The sequence below is a fragment of the Pseudophryne corroboree genome, chromosome 5 (assembly GCF_028390025.1).
Source record: "Pseudophryne corroboree isolate aPseCor3 chromosome 5, aPseCor3.hap2, whole genome shotgun sequence".
Classification (NCBI taxonomy): domain Eukaryota; kingdom Metazoa; phylum Chordata; class Amphibia; order Anura; family Myobatrachidae; genus Pseudophryne; species Pseudophryne corroboree.
Genome location: NC_086448.1, coordinates 530,529,390 through 530,553,112, shown reverse-complemented (window position 1 = coordinate 530,553,112; position 23,723 = coordinate 530,529,390). Strand labels below are relative to the sequence as shown.

General features: G+C 47.0%; 1 protein-coding gene across 6 annotated transcripts in view; it reads right to left on the bottom strand.

Moving 5' to 3' along the window:
• SYCP2L (synaptonemal complex protein 2 like) overlaps positions 1-23,723 on the bottom strand; it is a 905,846-nt gene that overhangs the window by 506,228 nt on the left and 375,895 nt on the right. For all 6 annotated transcript variants that reach the window (XM_063923155.1, XM_063923158.1, XM_063923156.1 and 3 more), the window contains exon 12: positions 14,231-14,276. In XM_063923155.1, the coding sequence (XP_063779225.1) occupies positions 14,231-14,276 (46 nt within the window). The remainder of the gene's footprint in view (positions 1-14,230; positions 14,277-23,723) is intronic.

The following is a 23,723-nucleotide window of genomic DNA, read 5'->3' as shown; positions in this document are numbered from 1 at the left end:
AAAAGCTCTTTTCAGGGCTGCCTAACGCAGCCCTCCCTGTTAGCTGCCTGCACTGCAGGCACCAACTTAAAAATTGAGATCCAGTGCCTGGAGGCGGGGATATAGAGGAGGCGGTGCCGTGCATCCTGGAAACAGTCAAAGCTTTAGCCTGTTGGTGCCTCGGATCAAGATCCTTCTCAACACCCCAATGTTATTCCCTGTGGAATACCAGTGTACCCCGCTGCAGAAAGTAACCATGTCCTCATTGTTGTAGGGGTACTGGAACAATGACCTGGGACTGGGCCAACTTGTTTATGGCCAGTAACTGCGTACCTCGCATATTTTCCAAATCTGGTAAGCTTGATTTGAAAAATCGTTGGGGATGAGATCAGTCGATCTCCAGCCTGTAACTCTGAGAGATAAGGTCCCTTACCCAAGCATCTTGGTGGGAACAGTCCCAGATGTGGCTGTAGTGACGTAACCGAGCTCCTACCACGAGATCCCCTCAGGGTGGGTGGGCACCGTCATTGCTGAATTCTTTGCGGAAGCAGAATTGGTGCTCTGATCCTGAGATCCGGCAACGGCTGGTTTCTTAGGCTTACCTCTGGTGCTTCTAGCTGCGTTGGAGGCCCCCCGGCTCTAGATCGAAATCTAGAGGACCAAAAGGACTGAGCAGACGGGCCCAGGTAGGTACGCCTAGCAGGCGGAGCTCCTGAAGGGAAAAACATGGATTTCCCAGCAGTAGCTTTGGAGATCTATGCGTTTAATTCACCTCCAAAGAGCCATTCACCTGTAAAGGGAAGAGATTCCACACTACGTTTGGAGTCAGCGTCAGCAAACCACTGACGCAACCATATGGCTCTGCGCGCAGACACAGCCATAGCAGAGGTCCAAGCATTAATATTGCCAATCTCTTTAAGGGAGTCACAGAGGACTCTTGCCGTGTCATATCACCCGAAAGATCTTCCTGAATTTGCATGTGTCATCCAGCAACCAGCAATGACCGGTCTTTGAGATACACCTCCAGCACTGTAAATAGATTTTAGAGTGGCATCAATTTACCTATCTGCCGGGTCCTTTACCGTAAAGGAGCCCGGAGCAGGAAGTACCACCTTTTTAGAAAGGCGAGAGACTGAGACATCCACTGCTGAAGTTTCTTTGCATAATTTTCTGCCTTCAGGGGCAAAGAGGAATGTATGCAGAAACCGTTTGGACACCTGATATCTTTTATCTGGATTTTTCCAGGCTATTTTAAATAAGTCATCCAATTCCTTGAAATCAGGAAATGTCACTGTCAGTTTGTATTCTGGGAGGAAAAATTACTGCTGAGTATTAGCATCCTCCAGGTGGAGCTTTAACACATCCCGAATAGCCAATATTAGGGGTTCAAAACCCTGGGTAGGGGTAAAATCCCAGCTTATGGGGTCCACATCATCCTGTATATCATCAGTATCTGATAGAGTGCAGGTAGAGCAAGCTTTTGTGCACCTGTTGCAGACAGGGGGGATGTTTAGCAGTTAGACTTGCCACTGATTGTTGCAGTTCTGAGTTTTATTTGCATTTGCAGTGAGCTGAGATGACATATCAGACATCATAGTTTTGATAGCCCCCAATCAGGAGGACTCTGTACACTCCCCAACATTGTTATCGGCATTCTGAGATGACTGACTACACTGCTCACATGATATTGAGCCTGATAAACTAGGGGAGAATCTAGCATTATAAACACTGCATAACTTCTATTTTACCATATTGAATAAGAAAAACAGGTACAATACACATACAACACAGCCTGAAATACAATACAAGCCTGTCCTGAGGAGACATAGGAGAGAGGGCACCAGCGCACCCAACGCTGCACAGACCCAGTGAGGCTGTCAGCGTTTTAATAGGATTTTAATACCTACCGGTAAATCCTTTTCTCTTAGTCCGTAGAGGATGCTGGGGTCACATTAAGACCATGGGGTATAGACGGGATCCGCAGGAGACATGGGCACTTTAAGACTTTCAAATGGTGTGACCTGGCTCCTCCCTCTATGCCCCTCCTCCAGACTCCAGTTTAAGGAACTGTGCCCAGGGAGACGGACATTTCGAGGAAAGGATTTATTGTTAAACCAAGGTGAGCATCTTACCAGCTCACACCTCAAGAATGCCGCAGAACGTGGCATTTAACAGAACCCAAGCCAACGGCATGAAGAATGTGCAGCAATATGCTGACAAAAAATGTAACACAACCTGTGTGTAACCGCAACCAATAACTGCAGATACAGTACGCACTGGGACGGGCGCCCAGCATCCTCTACGGACTAAGAGAAAAGGATTTACCGGTATTTATTAAAATCCTATTTTCTCATACGTCTTAGAGGATGCTGGGGTCACTTCAAGAACCATGGAGTTTATACCAAAGCTCTAGAATGGGCGGGAGAGTGCGGATGACTCTGCAGCACCGATTGACCAACTTAAGGTCTTCATCGGCCAAGGTGTCAAACTTGAAGTAGCTGCACGGCAAGTTGCTATGCCGAGATCCCACCGGACAGCCATCCAGAATGAGCCCATCTATTTAGTAGAAAGGACTTTCACCGATATCGGTAACGGCAATCCAGCCGTGGAATGACCGTGCTGAAACGGTGTTCCGGATCCAGCATGCCCTGATCTGCTCGGAAGCAGGACACCAAACCTTGTTGGGAACATACAGGCCAAACAGAGCCTCTGTTTTCCAAATGTGAGCCGTTCTGGCGACATTAAACTTCAACGCTCTGACCACATCCAGAGATTTTGACTGAGCGAAGGCGTCAGTAGCCACAGGCTCCACAATAGGTTGGTTAATGTGGACCGAGGAAACCACCTTCGGTAAAAATTGCTGACGTGTCCTCAATTCAGCTCTATCTTCCAGGAAGATCAACTAAGTGCTCTTGAGAGGCAAGACCGCTAACTCAGACATCTGTCGTGCAGATGCCAAGGCCAATAGACTGACCACTTTCCAAGTGAGGAATATCAACTCCACCTTCTGTAAAGGTTCAAACCAATGCGATTGAAGAAACTGCAACACCACATGACGATCCCAAGGTGCCACCGAAGGTACCAATGAAAGTTGGACGTGCAACACGTCTTTCACGCAAACTGAACTTCCGGAAGGGAAGCTAATAGTTTCAGAAAGAAAATTTTTAATGCTGAAAACTGGACCATGATGGAGTCCAACTGCAGTCTGCATTTCCCCCAGCCTGTAGGTAACGGAGAAAACGCCTTTCTGAAACACTTACATTGAAACAGTCTTGGATTTACACTAAGACATATATTTTCTCCAAAAACGATGGTAATGTCTAGACGTTACTCATTTCCTGGCCCGAACAAGAGTGGGGATGACTTCCTTGGTAATACCCTTTTGGGGTAGGATTCGGCGCTGAACATTCATGCCGTCACATGTAGCCGCGGCAAGTCTAGGTACACGCCCGGTACCTACCGTAGTAGGTCCTTGCAAAGAAGAAAAAGGCCAGGATCTTTTAATAAGCAACTCCTGAATATCTGAGCACCAAGCCCACCTTGGCCAGTCTGGGGCAGTGAAAATTGCCCAAACCCTTGTTCTTCCTTTTATCCTGAAAACTTTTGGGATCAACTAGTGGAAGGAATACACTGACCGGAATAGTCACTGGGTTACCAGAGCATCTACTGCTACTGCCTGAGAGTCTTTTGACCTGGAACAATTTTTCTGAAGTCTCTCGTTGAGACGAGAAGTCATCCTGTCGACTGGAGGAACTCCCCAAAGACTTGTCACCTCTGCGAAGACTTCTTGGTGGAGGTCCCACTCTCCCGGGCGGAGATCGTGTCTGCTGAGGAACCATGCTTCCCAGATGTCCACCGGAATGAAAATTGCCGACAGAGTCTTTACAGATTTTTATGCCCAGAGGAGGATCTCCGTCACCTCTGCCATTTCCGCTCGAATTTTTTTCTGTTACCTTATCCCACTGGATCTGCACGGGGTGATCTTGAAGAAGATGTACCGCCTGCTGAAGGCCGACGTAAATGGCTCTCGATTCCAGCCTATTCATGTGAAGGCAGGCTTCCTGACTTTAGCATTTTTCTTGGAAGCATTTCCCTTGAGTGATAGCTCCCCATCCTCGGAGACTTGCATCCGTGGATTTCAAGACCCAATGATGACCCCGAACCTACGTGCCTCTAGTAAGTGCGAGGTGTGTAGCCACCACAGGAGCGAAACCCTGGCTTTTGACAACATGGATTATCTTCCCGTGTATGTGTAGGTGGGAACTGGACCCCACGTCCCACAGGACCCACTAGAACACCTTGGCAAGGAACCTGCCAACTGAACGGCCTTGTAGGCCGCAACCATCTTTTCTAATGTATTGATGGATTGACACTCCAGCTGGTTTTGGAATTCGTATGACCAGACTCTAGATCTCCAGATCCTTTTCCACTGGAAGAAAAAACTCTCTGTAGTATCTAGTATTGTTCCCATAACTGACAACCGCGTCGGTGAGCCATCAGTGATTCTGGTAAGCAAACCCTGTTGCTGAAGAACAGTCAGGAAGAGTGCAACGTTTTGCACCAACTGGTTTCTTGATCTCGCTGTTATCAGGAGATCGTCCCCGTATGGGATAAACGTGGCTCCGTACTAGAGAACGAGAAGCATCAATACTGCCATTACCCTGGTGAAACTGGTAATGACCATCCTGAATAGCAAAACTCAGGTAAACTAATGTAGAGGAAAATGTAATTAGACCTCCTTTATTCTTCTTTAGATTGGATTTGAATTTCTTTAAATAGAAATTAAAGTATGTCAGATATTGGATTGGTCTGACCTAGCCGTCTGGCTACGGGTGCACGAAGAAACTCGAACAACAGTCTTCTCCCTATTATGACAGGGGACACCAGGACCATGACCTGATCCTGACACAACTGTTGTGTTGCGTCGCATACTCACTCCCCGTCCGGAGAATTGGAAATAATGAAGAATTTGTGAGGGAAGACGCCTGGAAACTCCAATATGCACCCTTGGGACACTATCCGTAAACCCCACAGGTCCAAGTCCGTTCCAGGACCGACTGAAAAGTTATAGACGTGACCTCACCGGTGTGGGCTCCCGCAAGAGAATCCCAGCGCCATGCGGTGGATCTGGCAGAAACAGAGGATGATTTCTGCTCCAGTGACCTAGAAGAGGCTGCTGACCTCTTCTCTTTTCTCCTTCCTCTACATGCAAAGAAAGAAGGGGGATCCGTATCTATAGGGCTGACATGACTGCATCTGACAAATATGCGTCATCATCCGTTGAGAGGGAACATAGGCCCAGAAGGTACACTTACCGGCAGCATCTGCCAAAATCAAAATAACTAGGTCGTCACCGAACCGGGCTTCACCTTCATCTGGAAGAGACTCCATATCTTCTCGTAGTCAGCCTCAGCATTCCATTGGTGAATACACCACACCCTCCTAGCCGAAACCGCCATGGAATCGCACCGCGAACCGAAGAGTCCTCTATCCCTTGCAGTCACAAGATACATATACACATAAATACATATAGATACATACACATACATACAAATATATATATCCGGAAAAGCCGGGTCCACAGTGACGTTAATACGTCCTTATTATGTACCAATCATGTACTAAATGCTCCTTTTTTGGGGGGGATCTCATCAGGAAGCATTATGGTCGACACAGGAATTAGAATCCGTGTCGGTATAAGGGAGTAGTAACTGGGCAAAATAACCTGTTTTCAACCCCGAGGGGTCTGAGGGAAACATAGGTATGACCAAGACATACATAGATATTCCTGTGTCTCTTACACTGAATTATTCAACCTTACTATATATATATATATATATATATATATATATATATATATATATATATATATATATATATATATATATATATATATATATATATATACACACACACACACATATATATATATATATATATATATATATATACATATATATATATATGTATGAAGTATAAACAGCGGCACTCACAGCTTGTAGAAACGGGTAAATAAACAACCACAATCCGTATAGCAAATCAACGTTTCAATACATCAAAGATTGTCGTCAGGATTACAAATTATACAATAAAATTCTCACCTTATATCCCCCCACCACTAGTGAATGATTCGTCCGCCCGCCAGGGTGCCAAACGGAACACCAACACGTGACGGCTCTCCGTCGTCACGTCCAAACAACACCCATCACCATAGCAATCAACAGGCGCTGACTCAAGCCGCTGCGGCCGCTCGCCGCAACGTCATAGCCGCACCCATCACCATAGTGACAACAATAAACAAAATGGACAATACGCTTAATACAAGATCATCTATACAGAAAAACATAAACATTTTTGTTTTTAGTAATCTGATCAACTGTGAGTCATATTTACCAAAAATAAATACATATACTAGACTCCTACCAGATAGTAATAGTCAACATAAGCATCATATACAAGAAAGTTATCAGTAATCACAAGGATTAAAGTAGCTAATTTACTAATGTCATCAGCCTAGAAAACATATAAATTAATTTATGAATCTAAAGCTAAAATAAGCCATACTGCATGCTACCGAATAAGCAAATCAATAAACCTTTCTAGATTAATCGTATATTAAAAGTTAACATTAAAAACCAGACAGGGGAAGCATCTCATTCAGTCCACGAGGGGCCAGGACATCTCAGAAGCGCTGCGCCTCTATTACCTCCTCTAAGTGATAGAGGAATGTGGTCTATCATGCGGTATTTAATGCTGGCTATATTATGTTTCAATTCAGCCCAATGTCTAGCGACTGGTTGATCACTTGTCCCAGTGGCCAAAGCTTGTCTAATGGCCGAACGGTGTGCCGTCATCCTTTCTTTAAATTTTCTAATGGTTTTCCCAATATAAACAAGCCCACATGGGCATATGATCTGATATATTATATAGGTACTCTCACAGGTGAGACGATGTTGGATTTTGATCTTAGTACCTAAGTGAGGATGGCAAAATGTGTCACCACTAAATAAATATTTACATGTGGTGCACGGACACTTATAACAACCAACTCTACCTTGTGCCAGAAATGTTTTTTTACCTGAGATATCTGATTTAACCAGAATATCTTTAAGCTTACTTGGTCTTGTATAACAAGGCATCAAATCCACATTATTTAATTTCAGATGTTCATCTGATTTAATAAGGTGCCAATGTTTTTTTGTGATTTTACTAAACGTCTCCGATTGTGAGTGATACTGATTGACCCAAGGTAATTTAGTATTCTGTACCATTCTAGCTTTTTTTGTTAATAGTTCCTTTCTATCCATAGATAGTCCATAGATATTTCCAATATATATATATATATATATATATATATATATATATACACACACACACACACACACATACATACATAGCCCTGTTTTATACGCATCACATTGCAATTTTTTTACCCAGTCATATATCGGAGGTGTCGACAGGGCCACCCCACCCCCCACCCCCACCCCCCGCGTCTGTGTCCCCAATATAGTTTTCACTTGTCCATCCACTTACATGTTGACTCACATGTATCAGGAGTCGGCTGTGCCGACAGGGTCACTCCCACTGCCGTTTGTGGGAAGCACTCCACCTCAGACATGCCGACACACGTGTACCCAACTTGTCAGAGACACAGACAGAGTTTGTCAACTCATAACACAGCTCTTGATTAGCGGTTCTGAACATTACAGCATGCCCCCAAACCTGCAGCGCTTTATATTACACATATTTTCCATTCATTTTACTGTGCCCCCACCATGTTTTGCACCCTGATACATTCAGCAGTGTGACGAAGGAACAGAGTACAGCAGAAGAAAATGGCGCTGGCTGTGTGAGCTGTGAGGGCTAAGCCCCGCCACCGCAATGGCGCGCTTCAGTCCCGCTATTTTAGTCAAATTTTTTATACTGGCGGGGGTTAGGACAGTGCCCCAGCACCTATGTCCCCTTTGCCAGTCTTATAATGAAGGTGTATATACTGCCCCAGCCCCCCCCCCCCCCCCTCCCGTGGAATGAGCATGCTGAATCGTACCACAGATCCAGTGGGCAACGGTCTGCTTGGAAGCAGGACACCCAATCATGTTGGGAGCAAACAGGACTACCAGAGCCTGTTTTCCTGATCTGAGCCGTTCTGGCGACATACATTTTCAGAACTCTGACCACACGTAGAGACTTTGACTCAGCGAAGGGGTCAGAAGCCACAGGCACCACAATAGGTTGGTTCATGTGGAAAGAAGAAACCACCTTCGGCAGGAATTGTTGACGTGTCCACAGGTCTGCTCTATCTTCATGGAAGATCAAATAAGGGCTCTTGTGAGACAAAGCCGCTAACCCAGACACCCGCATTGGCAGATGCCAAGGCCAACCGGATGACCACTTTCCAAGTGAGGAACTTCAACTCCACTTTCTTCAAAGGTTCAAACCAATGTGATCGAAGGAACTGCAACACTACATGAAGATCCCATGGTGCCACTGGAGGCCCAAATGGAGGTTGGATGAGCAACATGTCTTTCACAAAAGTCTGAACTTCTGGAAAGGAGGGCAATTGTGTCTGAAAGAAAACCGATAAGGATGAAAACTGTACCTTAATTGAGCCCAACTTTAGGCGCGCATCCACACCGGCTTGTGGAAAGTGGAGAAAACATCCTAGCTGAAAACTCCTCCATAGGAGCCTTCTTGAATTCACACCAAGAAACATATTTTCTCCAAATACGGTGGTAATGTTTTAGACGTTACCCCATTTCTAGGCTGAATAAGTGTGGAAATGACTTCACTGGGAATATCCCTACTGGCTAGGATTCTGCGTTCAACTACCCTGCCGTCAACCGGAACCGCAGTAAATCTAGATACACGCACGGCCCCTGCTGTAACAGGTCCTCGCGCAGAGGAAGAGGCCAAGGATCTCCTATGAGTAATTCCTGAAGATCTGGATACCAAGCCCTCTTTGGCCCATCTGGGACAATGAGAATCTCTCGAATCTTTGTTCTTCTTATGATCTTTAGAATTTTAAGTATGAGAGGAGAGTGGATGGAATACATATACAGACTGAAACACCCACGGTGTCACTAGTGCATCCACTGCTATTGCTTGAGGGTCCCTTGACCTGGAACAATATCTCTGAAGCTTCTTGTTGAGATGAGATGCCATCATGTCTACTTGAGAAACTCCCCAACGGCTTGTCACCTCTGCGAAGACTTCTCGGTAGAGGCCCCACTCTCCTGGATGGAGATCGTGTCTGCTGAGGAAGTCTGCTTCCCAGTTGTCCACTCCTGGAATGAAGACTGCTGACAGAGCGCTTGCATGTCTCTCCGCCCTGCGAAGAACTTTCGTGGCCTCGGCCATCGCCGTCTGACTTTGTTCCGCCCTGGCGGTTTATGTACGCCACTGCTGTTATGTTGTCCGACTGAATCAAGACGGGCAGACCTCGAAGAAGATGTTCCACTTGCAGAATGCCGTTGTAAATGGCCCTTAATTCCAGAATGTTTATGTGCAGACAAGCTTCCTGGCTTGACCATTTTCCCTGAAAATTTCTCCCCTGTATGACTGCTCCCCAGCCTCGGAGGCTTGCATCTGTGGTCACCAGGATCCAATCCTGAATCCCGAACCTGCGTCCCTCCAGAAGGTGAAAACTGTGCAGCCACCACAGATGGGAGATCCTGGTCCTGAAAGATAGGACTATTTTCCGGTGCATGTCCAGGTGAGACCCGGACCACTTGTCCAACAGGTCCCACTGAAACACTCTGGCATGGAACCTGCCAAACTGAATGGCCTCGTAGGCCACCACCATCTTCCCCAGCAACCGAGTGCATTGAAGAATGGACACTCTTGCCGGTTTCAGAATCTGTTTCACCATGTTCTGTATTTCCAGAGCTTTTTCCTCTGGAAGAAAAACTCTCTTATTATGTATCCAGAATCATACCCAGTAACGACAGCCGTGTTGTCGGAACCAACTGTGATTTTGGCAAGTTTAGGAGCCAACCATGTTGTTGCAGAATCGTCAGTGAGAGCGGAACGTTTTTCAGCAATTGCTCCTTGGATCTCACCTTTATGAGGAGATCGTCAAAGTACGGGATAATTGTGATTCCCTGCTTGCGCAGGAGAACCATCATTTCCGCCATAACCTTGGTGAAAATCCTCGGAGCCGTGGACAGACCAAACGGCAACGTCTGAAATTGGTAATGACAATCCTGAACTGCAAACCTCAGGTAAGCCTGATGTGGAGGATATATGGGGAAGTGTAAGTAGGCATCCTTTATGTCGACCGACACCATAAAACCCCCCTCCTCCAGACTGGAGATCACTGCTCGGAGAGATTCCATCTTGAATTTGAATTTTTTTAGAAAGAAATTGAGGGATTTTAAGTTCAGAATCGGTCTGACTGAGCCATCCGGCTTCGGGACCACGAACAGGATCGAATAAAAGCCTTCCCCCTGCTGTGACGGGGGTACCGTGACAATGACTTGATTATGACACAGCTTTAGTATTGCAGCGCATACTACCTCCCTTTCTGGAAGAGAAGCTGGCAAGGCCAATTTGAAAAATCGGTGAGGGGGCACATCATGAAACTCTAATTTGTACCCTTGGGTTACTATTTCTAATATCCAAGGATCCAGGGCCAAGTGAACCCAGACCTGACTGAAGAGTTTGAGACGTGCCCCCACCGGTGCGGACTCCCGCAGAGGAGCAGCAGTGTCATGCGGTGGATTTGGTAGAAGCCGGAGAGGACTTCTGTTTTTGGGAACTTGCCACAGCCTGTGACCTTTTTCCCCTTCCTCTCGCAGCAAGGAAGGAGTACCCTCGTCCTTTTTGTATTTATTGGGCCGAAAGGCCTGCATCTGATAGTGGGGCGTTTTCTTTTGTTGTGCAGGAACATAAGGTAAAAATTATGACTTACCCGCGGTAGCCGTAGATACCAGGTCAGTGAGGCCGTCACCAAACAAGACACTACCGTTAAACGGTAGAGACTCCATAGTCTTCTTAGAGTCAGCATCAACATTCCATTGATGAATCCACAATGCCCTCCTAGCCGAGACTGCCATGGCATTGGCCCTTGATCCCAAAAGGCCAATATCCCTCGCAGCTTTTTAGAAATATGCTGCAGCGTCCCTGATATGACCCAGAGTCAAAAGCACACTATCCCTGTCCAGGGTATCTATCTCAGATGACAAGTTATCTGCCCACTTTTCAATAGCGCTACTCACCCATGCCGAAGCAACGGCAGGCCTGAGTAGCGAACCTGTAGTGACAAATGGATTTTTGTGTATTTTCCTGCTTACGATCCGCAGGATCCTTTAGGGCTGCTGTGTCAGGAGACGGAAGCGCTACCTTTTTGGACAGACGCGAGAGCGCTTTGTCCACCGTGGGGGTTGACTCCCACTTTTCCCTGTCACCAGAGGGAAACGGATATGCCACCGGAATTCTTTTGGGAACCTATACCTTCTTGCCAGGATTTTTCCAAGCCTTTTCAAAAAGAGCGTTCAGTTCATGAGAGGGAGGAAACGTTACCTCAGGTTTCTTTCCTTTAAACATACAGACCCTAGTATCAGGAACAGCAGGGTCCTCCGTGATATGTAATACTTCTTTTATCGCCACAATCATGTACTGAATGCTCTTAGCCAGTTTAGGATTCAATCTGGCATCACTATAGTCGACACTGGAATCAGAGTCCGTGTCGGTATCTGTAATCTGGGTAAATGCACGTTTCTGTGACCCCGAAGGGGTCTGAGCTTGCGACAATGCATCCTTCATGGATTTTCTCCATGTCTGGTTCTTAGACTCAGATTTATCTAATCTCTTTGTCAACCGAGCCACATTTGCATTCAAAACACTCAACATATTTACCCAATCAGCCGTCGGCGCCGCCGACACGGTCACTCCCACAGCCTTTTCTGTCCCCACTCCAGCCTCCCTCTTGGGAAGGGGAAGAGCACTCAGCCTCAGACATGTCGACACACGCGTACCGACACCCACAACAACACTGGGGCTATAGGAGACAGACCCACAGCAAAGCCTGTTAGAGAAACACAGACAACCCAGAGCCTATACCGGTTCTGAAGCGTGTTCTGTTAGCGCTTTTAATTTCAATAAAATAGCACCAAATCACTTGTGCCCCCCGCCCCCCCCCCCCTTTTTGCTCCCTGTTACTTTTACAGCAGTGTGGGAGGCCAGGCTCAGCGTCTCTGCAGCTGGGAAGAGAATATGGCGCTGGTTAGAGCTGTGAGGGCTAAGCCACACACCCCTAATGGCGCGCTTCAGTCCCGCTTATTTTTATATATTTATACTGGCGGGGGTCTGTATTTAGTGCCCAGGCATTGTATACTCTTGTGTCAGTCGCTACTGAGATTTTATGCTGCGCCCTGCAGTGCCGTTTTGCATGTGGGAGCATGGCGCGCAGCGTGCCCGCTGCGCGGTACCTCAAAAGCAGTCACTGAAATCTTCTGCCGTCACTGAAGTCTTCTGATCTTCTTCTACTCACCCGGCTTCTGACTTCTGGCGCGGCTCCGGGAACGAGCATCTAGGCGTACCTAGCGATCAGACCCTCTGGAGCTAATGGTGTCCAGTAGCCTAAGAAGCAGAGCCCTGAAACTCACAGAAGTAGGTCTGCTTCTCTCCCCTCAGTCCCACTATGCAGGGAGCTTGTTGCCAGCAGGTCTCCCTGAAAATAATAAACCTAACAAAAGTCTTTTTTTCTGAGAAACTCTGGAGAGCTCCTCAGTGTGCATCCAGTGTCACTGGGCACAGAATCTAACTGGAGTCTGGAGGAGGGGCATAGAGGGAGGAGCCAGTGCACACCCCTTTGTCTTAAAGTGCCCATATCTCCTGCGGATCCAGTCTATACCCCATGGTTCTTGAAGCATCCTCTAGAACATATGAGAAATATATGTAAACAGTGAGACTGTATTATGAAAAATCCCTCAGAGGGATGTTACTTGTGCACACTATTGCGGCTCTTCCCCTCTAAACCCGGTACCAGTGATCCAGGGACTGTTATGGAGGAGCTGTTGAGGCTGCTGCTGCTATGCAGAGGAAGGCACCAAAATGCAGCCGAGCCCGCTCTCATGCATCCGCCCCCCGGCATCGCGCCAGCGCTACAGTTTTATATTTATACTGGCCATGTCTACCTATGTTTGTATCCTCACATAAATGCTTGGTACAATGTATTTTAGCCAGCCTCACGCATGGGCTACAGCGGGTCCTTCCCCAGGAGGGACCTGTACGCCTCACCCGCACAGTGAACCGGGGGACACCTCTAGTGGGATCCCCGGCGAGTACTCAACACCGATGATCACCTTCAGGCAGCGTTAGGGGTGTGCGGCATGCTGCGGCTGCAACAGCCAAGGCACCATGCCCTGCTGAACAAACAGCTCCTCAGGACGGTGGTCCTGCAGCGGGGAAGCGGCTCTGCACCTCAAAAGGTCGGTGACCGCCCTCCCTCCCTCCTAACTCCCACGGTGCAGGTATGCTGTTGCCTAAACAGCATACCGAAAGAAATAAAACTTTAAAAGAAATTGAAGAAAAACTCTGGAGCTTGCAGAGTGTGCATCCTCTCCTGAGGGCACTTTTTTCTAAGCTGACCTGTAGGAGGAGGCATAGAGGGGAGGAGCCAGCACACCCAGTTGAAGAAATTTAAAGTGCACTGGCTCCTTTGGACTAGACTATACCAATCGTACTAATCTGTCCCCAATATGGATGCTAGAGAAAGTAGAAAAAAAGTTAAATTAGAAAGCATGAGGCTGTACCGATGCACCTGCTTCCAACTAAAAACTGAATGCCTGGGCAGGGAGGCGGGATTATAGGGGTGAGGAACCAAGCATTCTGATATACGCTAAAAGCTTAAATGTTTGGTGCCTGGACTCTCATCCACCAACTACAACCCCAATGTTCCCTGTGGAACTCCTATAAATCCTGAAGAAAAGAGCAATTGCACCACATTCCAGCACAGGCCATAAAATAAAACTTCCCAAATGGGTGTTATATTTTGCTGTCCTGTGCTTGGCATGCAGTAGATTTGTGTTGTTCATACAGCAGAGCCTACATCTATACAGCATACAAAATTTGCCGATGACAAATATACACAGTGTTTCGGTAAATCTGTACAGTGTTGGGATTAATTGCATCTGTCAACTCCCCTGTATTAGATATACAGCATATTGCACTCAATTGTGAAAGTAACTATTAAATAATAGCTGAGCTATTTATCATGTCAGATCTTGAAACAATTAAAACATTAAATTACCTCTTCCACATCAGTATAAATATGGTGACAGGGAAAGGTGTAGACCCTAAAAGACAGAAATATGATAAAGGTATTATAAATAACAATGTACTGTATGTTGTCAGATTAATGATTTAAATATTGGTCATTTTATGCCCCTAACAAAATGCTGCTGGCTTATTGGCTTAATGTACATTAAGTATTACTAAGCAAACTTTAGTGATCCATCTGTCTCATGTTTAAGCTGCTTAACCCCTTTCCTGGCTTGTCCGCATGTGATGCGACCGAAGCCAGGAGTCAGTCACTTGGCTTGATTGCCTCACATGCGACCAACTGCTGCTGCGGTCAACTTCTCCCACTGTGTTTCCATGGACCCGGCAATGACGCAGCGGTCTCTGACCGACACCACTGTCAGAATTGCACCCCAGAATGCTATGCGGTCGGCATTCTGGAGAGCATGCTCTGGGGAAACAGTGTGGGGGGGGGGGGGGGGAACTTCATTTAGCTGAGCTATGCAAAGATCAGCTGCAGCAGGAGGGCTGATCAGTCCCCACTGACACACCCTCCGCTGCATTCTGCATTAAGCATGTGGAGATTAAGATGAATATTTAAATAATAATGATGGAGGTGGGGTAAACTAATACTATAAAATACTCTAGTCACAGGGGTTTGAAAGAGGGGGGTTACAGAAAAAAAGGCCCTTTAACAAGGGAGGGGATTTATAAAACATGAGGGGGGGGGGGTTACTACTAAGGGGGTGTGGGAGGGGGGTACTATTAGAATTTAAGGCCACTAGAGGGTCTATTGCCAAAGGAAGAGGGGGGGGGGGGAGATAATATTTTAGTGTTGGGGCCTATGGATGCGGGGGAGATGCAAAACACTGACTGTACATTTATTTATTTTTTAAATAAAATATTTTAATATTTTATTACAAATCATTTTTTTACTTTATTAAGTAATAAAACAAAACTGAATTTTTGAGCAGTTTAGTGGGGGGGGGGGGAATCATCCTTGAAGTGGTTAAAGCAACTGAATGTGACTGGCTGCACTTTCAGAATCAGACAATGGTGTTGATTTACTAAAGATTCTAAAACAGACAAGTGATGCCCTTAGAAACCAATCAAATTCTCTTAGCATTTTCTAGAATGAAATAAAGAAATAATAGCAAAAAATTGATAGGATGCTGTGGGCAACACTATCACTTTTTATTTATTTATTTTTGTTAAAAACTTTAAAAACTATACCCGAGTAAAAAGTACTGTAATTACATATTTCTACACCAAGGTCCATAAAATATAGCCAGAAAGACCATATCAGATGTTTGCCATCATTTTCTAAACTAGAACAAAATTGGTTGCTATATGTGACCGCACAATATTATTAAATAATCCCACTAGACTAACAATCAGCAAGACAAAAATAGGGTTTTTGCATTTAACTTAAATGTTTTACTCAAAGTACACTTGGAGACACAGGTACAATGGGCTATATATAGAGGTGCTGGCAGAAGCTTGGCACTTCAAGTAAAAAATAAAAAAAAAAATCAATTCATCTAAGCTCCTTCCACAGATAGGATTTGACGAATATAGCCCCAATACAGGAGAGGCAGAAAATAAAGTGAAATGGAACAGAGCATAAAAAACAAGAACATGTCCAACAAGAACATCAGTGAAACAGGAGTGGTCCAGTGTCCCCCAGTGAGCTATGGTAAAAGGATGTTTAACATAATCATGAAAAAAAAAACAACAACTCATTTTCTGGAAACTACTGCGTCATTCGCTCTGAAATATCAGAATGCAAATCCCTTGCACTAAACTAACTGTATGGGCGCGAGGCTCAAGGGACTCTCCCATACTTCCTGAATGGGTTGTGTCCTGAACGGTGCTCTGCGGAGGAGCGGCGCTGGAGGTTATGAGGGGACCCGAGGACCGTTGGGGAGCGCTGAGGGAAGAGCAAGTACAAGGAGGCTGCGCTGTCTCCCCCGCCGGTGACAGTGAGCTTAGACTGCAGAGACCCATCCCCTTTCCCGTTACTATAACCTACCAGCGGCACCGGTGACATCAGTGAGGAAAAGACTGGAGCTCCGGCGGAGTCCGCCGACGCGTAACCGGCCCAGCAGTGAGTTACAGCAGCGGGGGTTATTTCACTCTCCTTCCCAAGTTCCCTGTGGCTTCAATCGTGATGGACAGCAGCGGGCGGAGACATCTCCGGGGCCTCAACGTTGAGAGACTGAGCAGGAGGGCCGGGAAGCGGAACTGGAGCTGCCTAATAAGAGCCCCCATTTATCAACGAGTTTCCTTGCTGGAAACTCATTTTAGGTGATAAATGGGACAATTTCTATTTAACAAGGCTTATAGCGCTGCAAACTAGCAGCGCTATTAGCCTTTCATTTTCCCTATACTGCTGCACACTAAAGTGTATTTAACAACGAGCGCTATTTCTGAAATAGCGCTCGCTTACCTATACTGGCCTCGTCTGCTCCGAGCAGATGTTAGGACACCCCTGCAGCGTTGTCGATCCGGAGCTCCAGCTCCCCCCTCCCGCAGCAATCCCGGCATGCATCACGCCTGGCAGGTTGCTATAGAGACTGGAAAACCAAACTGGCCGCCGCGTCCGGAAATCACTACCGCGCATGTGCCGGGAATTAGCATAAACCGGTGCAGGCGCGGTAGGAGACCGATCCGGGGTACACAGTTCATTCGTCAGCACTGATGTAAGGTAAATATAAGCGCTGACGCGGCAAACACCGCATTCGCTCGCCGTGACATAGACGCTTCTTAAATAGAAGAGCGCGATGCCACTATACCATGGCGAGTAAAAATGGTATTTACCACTTCACAAAGTGCTGCTTGATAAATGGGGGACAAGGTGCACTATCTGAAGTATTCAGTGAGCTGGTCAAGAGAGGTATGTGTGTGTAATACCTCGTTACATACACTAGTAAGAGCAGGACACAGCTCAATAAATCTATGGGCTCATGCACGCAAGTAGAATGAGTGTTATTCTCAATTGAACCCCATGGTCTGAGCAGATATATTTGCTTAATACATTGCAGTGACTGATTTAATTACTGCCCACATACATCATGGATAGCCTCACACAGAACTATAGGGGCAGATGTATTAAGCCTGGAGAAGTGATAAAGCAGTGATAAATGCAAGGTGATAATGCACCAGGAGACCGGTCACCTAACTGTAAATTTACATATTGGAGCTGATTGTCTGGTGCGTTATCACCTTGCACTTATCACTGCTTTATCACTTCTCTAGGCTTAATACATCTGCCCCAAAATGTGAATTGACTGATTATATGCAGCTCCTCCAATTAAACGCAGCTTAAGGGCCATATACACGGGAGAGATGTGTGCTGAGCGAACCGCTCAGCACACATCTCTCCCGCCGCTCAGCACATCGCGATGTGTGCTGAGCAATGCGGGGGAGGATGGGGGGGGCCGCTCATTTCACCCAGCGGCAGCTGCATGCAGGCCAATCTAGCACCGGCGATATCGATGCGCGGGGACGCGCATCGCTATCGCTGCGGGGGGTACACACGAGTGATCTGTTCTTAAAATCTAAGCAATCTAGTCAGATTGCTTCGATTTTAAGCATGGATCTCTCCGTGAGTACCCCCCTTTAGTGAGCAGCCCAGGGGCGGATTGGGACGCCGGATCAGTTTCCGCTTAGCCGGTCCCGACGTCCCCTCAGAGGCCTTCATTTACCCGTGTTGGGCCAGCTGCCGCAATCGGCAGCGTTGGGAGACCGTGCATGAGCAGAAGCTTAAGTCTCCAATGTGCCGCGCTACCTCCCTGTTCCCATCCCTCTGCACTCACAGCCTGACGAGGAGGTCCCCACTGCCACCGCTCGCCCTGTGTCATGGGACCGGCCTGCGGCGTCTCACTTAGTGTCTGCCTACGCTGCATTTAGGAAAATAGAGGAGGGCCCCAGAGAGAGAAGCGCGGCCGCTGCCTGCCTCAGCCCACCCACCATGCTGAACAAGTGCCGCGGAATTGCCATCCTTGTCTCCTGCAGCCACTTTCAAAAGAAACCGGCCACCATTAAGAAACCGCCCCCAGCCACAACCTAAAGGTAAATACACAGCCCTCCCACCCCTCACTCAGATCCCCACACACAGCCCTACCCTCCTCACAGATCTCCCCCCTTCACTCAGATCCCCACACAGCTCTCCTCAGACCACCCCACACAGCTGCCCCCCCCCCAACTCAGATTCACACGCACAGCCCTACCCTACTCACACAGGCCTCCCACAGCTCTCTGCCCCACTCAGATCCCCACACACAGCCCTACCCTCCTCACAGAACCCCCCCACAGCACTCCCCCTCCCCCCACTGATCCCCACACACAGCTCTCCCCTCCTCACAGACCACCGCCCTCACTCAGATCTCTACTCGCAGCTTTCCCCCTCCCACTCAGATCACCCCCAACACACCTCTGTCCCTTGTACACAGCTCTCCCCCCCCCCCCCTGTTGGATCCCCCCTCATAGCGCTCTCCCCTTCTCAAACAGACAAACCCCCACACACACTGCTCTGCCTCACCTCTGCACTCAGATCGCACCAAACAGCTCTCCTTACCTCGCGTAACTCGTCGCTTAATATATTTACAGGGATGAGAGGGTCTTACACACATGAATGGAATGGTAATGATATCCCAGCAGACGGGATGCCAACTGTCAATATACTGACAGTGGCACCGTAGCCACCAGAGTACCAGCGGGGCGAGCGTATAGGGTCCCCTCGCAGGCTCGCTGCGTTTCAGGCACAGTGGATTGCTGCGCTCGCCACAGGTTTATTCCCATTCTATGGGCGTCATGGAAACCCCACAAGTGGGAATAGCTGTGGCAAGAGCTGTCGGCAATTCCGGCTGTTGGGATTTTGACGTCGGCATCCCGACCGCCGTGATATTAACTACATCCTACATGGATGTAAAAGCATACAGTATGTCCCCTTGCATATGCAGTAGTGGCCCGTTTTAGTTGCAGAGGGGGTCAAATGAATAGATTGACTAGATTGTTTAGATTTTAAGCAGTGATCACTCCGTGCGTACCCCTCATAGCGATGCGCAGCCCCGCTCATCGCTATCGCTAGATTGGCCAATCTAGCAGGTCGCTCACTTCACCCACTGGGTGAAATGAGCGCCCCCCCGCACAGCACACATCGCGCTGTGCTGAGGGGGGGGGAGGTGTGTGCTGAGCGAACCGCTCAGCACACATCTCTCCCCAAATCGGCCCTTGAATACGGCCCTTTTACTAATAAGCAATCAGTAAGGAGAAACCTGATATTAGACCCTGCATTACCTGTCGGCCGTTAACCTTCAAAGGGAATATTAGCTTCTCAGAAATAAGACTTTAGCAATAAATCTGCAGCAACTGAGTTTGAGTTAACACGTAAACTACAGTATTCACAAGAACAGTGACTAACAGTGTTGGTCAGTGAACTCTAGCTACATGGCCTTGATATTCTACTCTCTTTAAGGATTAAAAAGGATTATAACACTATTGGATTATAGAATATCGTTATAAATTTGTCGTAATTCTCATCTTCTCTGAGGAATTTACCACATGTTTAGAGAGAGGTAAGTGACTTCAGATAGTGGAATCCAATCTTTCAGGAAGCAATAATGCCCCACTAGACTCAGAAACATACTGTATCATATTTATCGAAGAGAGACTCAACAAATTCCACTGGTACCAGTGGGACAGGTTTCTTCATATGTGCACCAACGAGGTAAAGAGCAAGAAAAGAGGACTTAGACTGTAATGCTGACATTGTATTGTTAACTTAGTACCTTATCTTAAAGTTAGCAGAGTAATATGGACATACTGATGATAGCGTTGCATGTTAAACTATTCAAAGCAATATCAGATTTGTTGCACTAATCTTCTTTGCCTAGGTTGCTCTAATGATTGCTGATAGAGAAGATGGACAAGGTGTTCCAGTGTAATAAAATGATTTTATTTAAGCTTCCGTATACATGTATTGCATTGTGTTGATGTAGCTTTGTTCAGTTGTATATTTTATTTCAGTCTTTTATGATAGTGAGTCCTTCCTAAAAAGGGGTGGCAGTTAATAAACACTGTATAGAAATTTTTTTCTATAAAGTTCTCAGTGTGGAATTCTTACTCGTCTCTCTGCGAAGATCAGAACATCGGAGGACCTGTGAATCGAAGTGGAAACCCAAGGTACCAACCATGTACTTACCATACTTACCAAGCAATTAATTCAGAGTATACTAATCTGTATTTGTATCTGAGTGTTACACTAATACATCAATGTGCACATGATGTTAATCTACTCCCAAATTTCTTGACGATATGTGAAACATCACAGACTCTGATTTAATACCACCCACCACACAAAAAAAAAAATTGTCGTCTTGACAAGCAGGATTTTCTCTAATTTGCATTGATGCAGAAAGTCAAGGAAAGAAGCCCAGGAAAGGCTAAGTACAATATCCCACATGTAGAATTGTGTGCAATTCTTGGATCCAACTGGACAGTGGGAAATGCTCAATCTTCTTGCGTCTCCCCACAGACAGATTCATATAAGCGAGACTGCTAATTTTTAACACTTTTTCTCTATAAGAAAACTATTTGCATAAGACTATATTTGTATGTCATTCTTAATAATTTTTTCTCTTACGTCCTAGAGGATACTGGGGTCCACATTAGTACCATGGGGTATAGACGGGTCCACCAGGAGTCATGGGCACTTTAAGAAATTAATAGTGTGGGCTGGCTCCTCCCTCTATGCGCCTCCTACCAGACTCGGTTTAGAAAATGTGCCCGGATGAGCCGGTCACACTTTAGAGAGCTCCTGAAGAGATTTCTACTTTTATTTTAAATGTTTGTTATTTTTAGTCAGGGCTGTTTGGCAGCAGCCTGACTGCTTTGTGGGACTTAGGGGGGAGAACGGCCCAACTTCCTCAGCGTTAATGGTCCCATTTCTCTGCGGACAGGACATTGAGCTCCTGAAAGAGCCATTGGCAAGCCACACCACGGCACAGAGTACCCTCCCGCAGCACGCCAACACCCCCTAACAGAGCCAGAAGACTGAAGAGTGGCGAGTACAGCACTGGCGTCCCTGTTAGCGGGTCGTCAGTGGGAATGGCGGCACAAGGGCTGGAGCGCAGCTCTGAGTGCAGGCTGCGCTCTAGAGGGCTCAAAAGAACACACACTGTAGTGTGTCCCACTGTGAGGGGAGCGCTCAGCCACCAATAATGCCCACACTGGCGACCACTGTGTAACAGGGGTTTTATCCCTTTGTTTGCAATAATTTTACCTCAGGCCAGTATAAAAATGCGGGAAGCCGCGCACCATTACAGGGGGCAGGGCTTCGATCAGAGCAGTTTCAGCAGCTCTTCAGCGCCATTTTCCCTCTGCAGCTTCTACGTACAGCATTGACGGGGAAGTACAGCTCCTCCACACGGACTCCAAAGTCTCCTCTGCGGTACCAGGGGGTCTTAGTAAAGGAGGGGAGCAGTGTTAGGATACTAAGCACTATTAAAGGTGCTTAGTTCTTGCGCCCAGCTGAGCTTTTGCTTTGCTAGGAAGGGCGCTGTGTGGCTGGCGCTGGCTTCTGTGTCTCTCTGAGGACCCTGCCTATATATACTGTGTTTCACCTGTTGTGTGTGTGTGTCTTCACAATAATGTCCAGGAACAGTAGAATGTCTCTCATACCCTGGGGACTCCCTACCCTGTACCCAGGATAGTGCTCCCTCTCAGGCTAGTGGGCTGAACTCCCATGGTTGGCTTCCATTAAAGGGATGATTTCTAATATTTCAACTAAGCTATCTCATAATGAGAAAGACATAATTCTTACGACCGTTTATGGATAACCTGATAGAGAATCAGGTCCCATACCTGTGTTTCAATCCCTCGCCATTTACCCGCAAAAGCGTACTCTGGCCCAACTTATGCAAGGGGATACTGATCCTGATACATCAGATCACAGAGGAGGGTGAGGTGGATGCGAGTGGGGAAGATGCTGTCCTGTCACAGGGAATTCAGGGAGTCAAAGAGGCTATTAGAACGGTCCTGCACATTCCTGACAAGGCAGAGAAGATAGAAGAGGAATCTTACGTTAATACTAAAAATAAATCCTCAGCTACTTTTCCTGCTTCAAAGGAGCTGAATGCGCTCTTTGAAGAGACCTGGGTAAACCCTGACAAAAAATTTCTAATTCCTAAAAGGTTGATTTCTTCCTTTCCTTTTCCTTTGGAAGATAGGAACAAATGGGAGAACCCACCGATTGTGGACGCTTCAGTGTCTAGGTTGTCACGTAAGATCGTCATACCGGTTCCCGGAAAGGCATCCTTGAAGGACGCGGCTGACCGCAAGATTGAGACCACTCTCAAATCTTTATACACGTCGGCTGAGGTGGCCCAGAGACCCACTATTGCTTGTGCATGGATTATTAGGGCCATTGCAAAATGGTCAGGTAATCTAATTGATGGTTTAGATTCATTGTCTAGGGATGAGATTTTATTCCTACAGCATATCCAGGATTCTTCTAACTTTATGGTGCAGGCCAAAAAGGAAATTGGTTTGCTCAACGCACGCAACACTGCCATTGCTGTGTCGACACGCAGGGGCATATGGCTACGCCATTGGACTGCGGATGCGGATTCCAGGAAAGGCGTGGAGAGCCTGCCATTCACAGGTGAGACTCTGTTTGGAGATGAACTGGATATGTGGAATCCAAGGACACGGTGGATAAGTCTACATACCTTCTTTCCGCAGAAACCCCGGCTAGGAAAGCCTACTGTGCTCCAACTTTGCAGTCCTATCGGACAGCAAATTTTAAAGGCAAATCCAAGGGTTCTTCTACAGCTTTCAGAGGCGGTAAAAGTAAACTCAGAAAACACGCAGCTGCAGGTTCTCAGGTACAGACCTTCGGGTCTGCTTCCTCAAAGCCTTCAGCATGACGGTGGTTTGTACTGCCTGGAAGATAGGCAGGTGGGAGCCCGGTTACACTATTTCAGTCACGTATGGTATGCATAATGCCAGGATCCATGGGTCAAAGATCTTATCGCACAGGGATACAGACTGGAGTTTCAGGAACCCCCACTTCCCAGATTCTTCAAATCAGGCTTACCAGCTTCTCCAGAAGCAGGTTTGACTTTACAGGCAGCAATTCAAAAACTGATACAGACTCAGGTCATTGTTCAAGTTCCGCTACACCTACAAAGCGAAAGTTATTATTCCAGCCTGTTTGCGGTACCGAAACCAGACGGTTCGGTACGGCCTATTTTAAACCTCAAGTCACTGAACCAGTACTTACGAGAGTGTTCAAATTCAAGATGGAGTCTCTGAGAGCGGTGACCTCAGGTCTGGAGGAGGGGGAATTTCTGGTGTCTCTGGACATCAAGAATGCATACCTTCATGTTCTGATCTAGCCGCCTCATCAGGCTTATCTGAGGTTTGCGTTACAGGACTGTCACTACCAGTTCCTGGCCCTACCATTTGGACTCTCAACGGCTCCGAGGGTGTTCACCAAG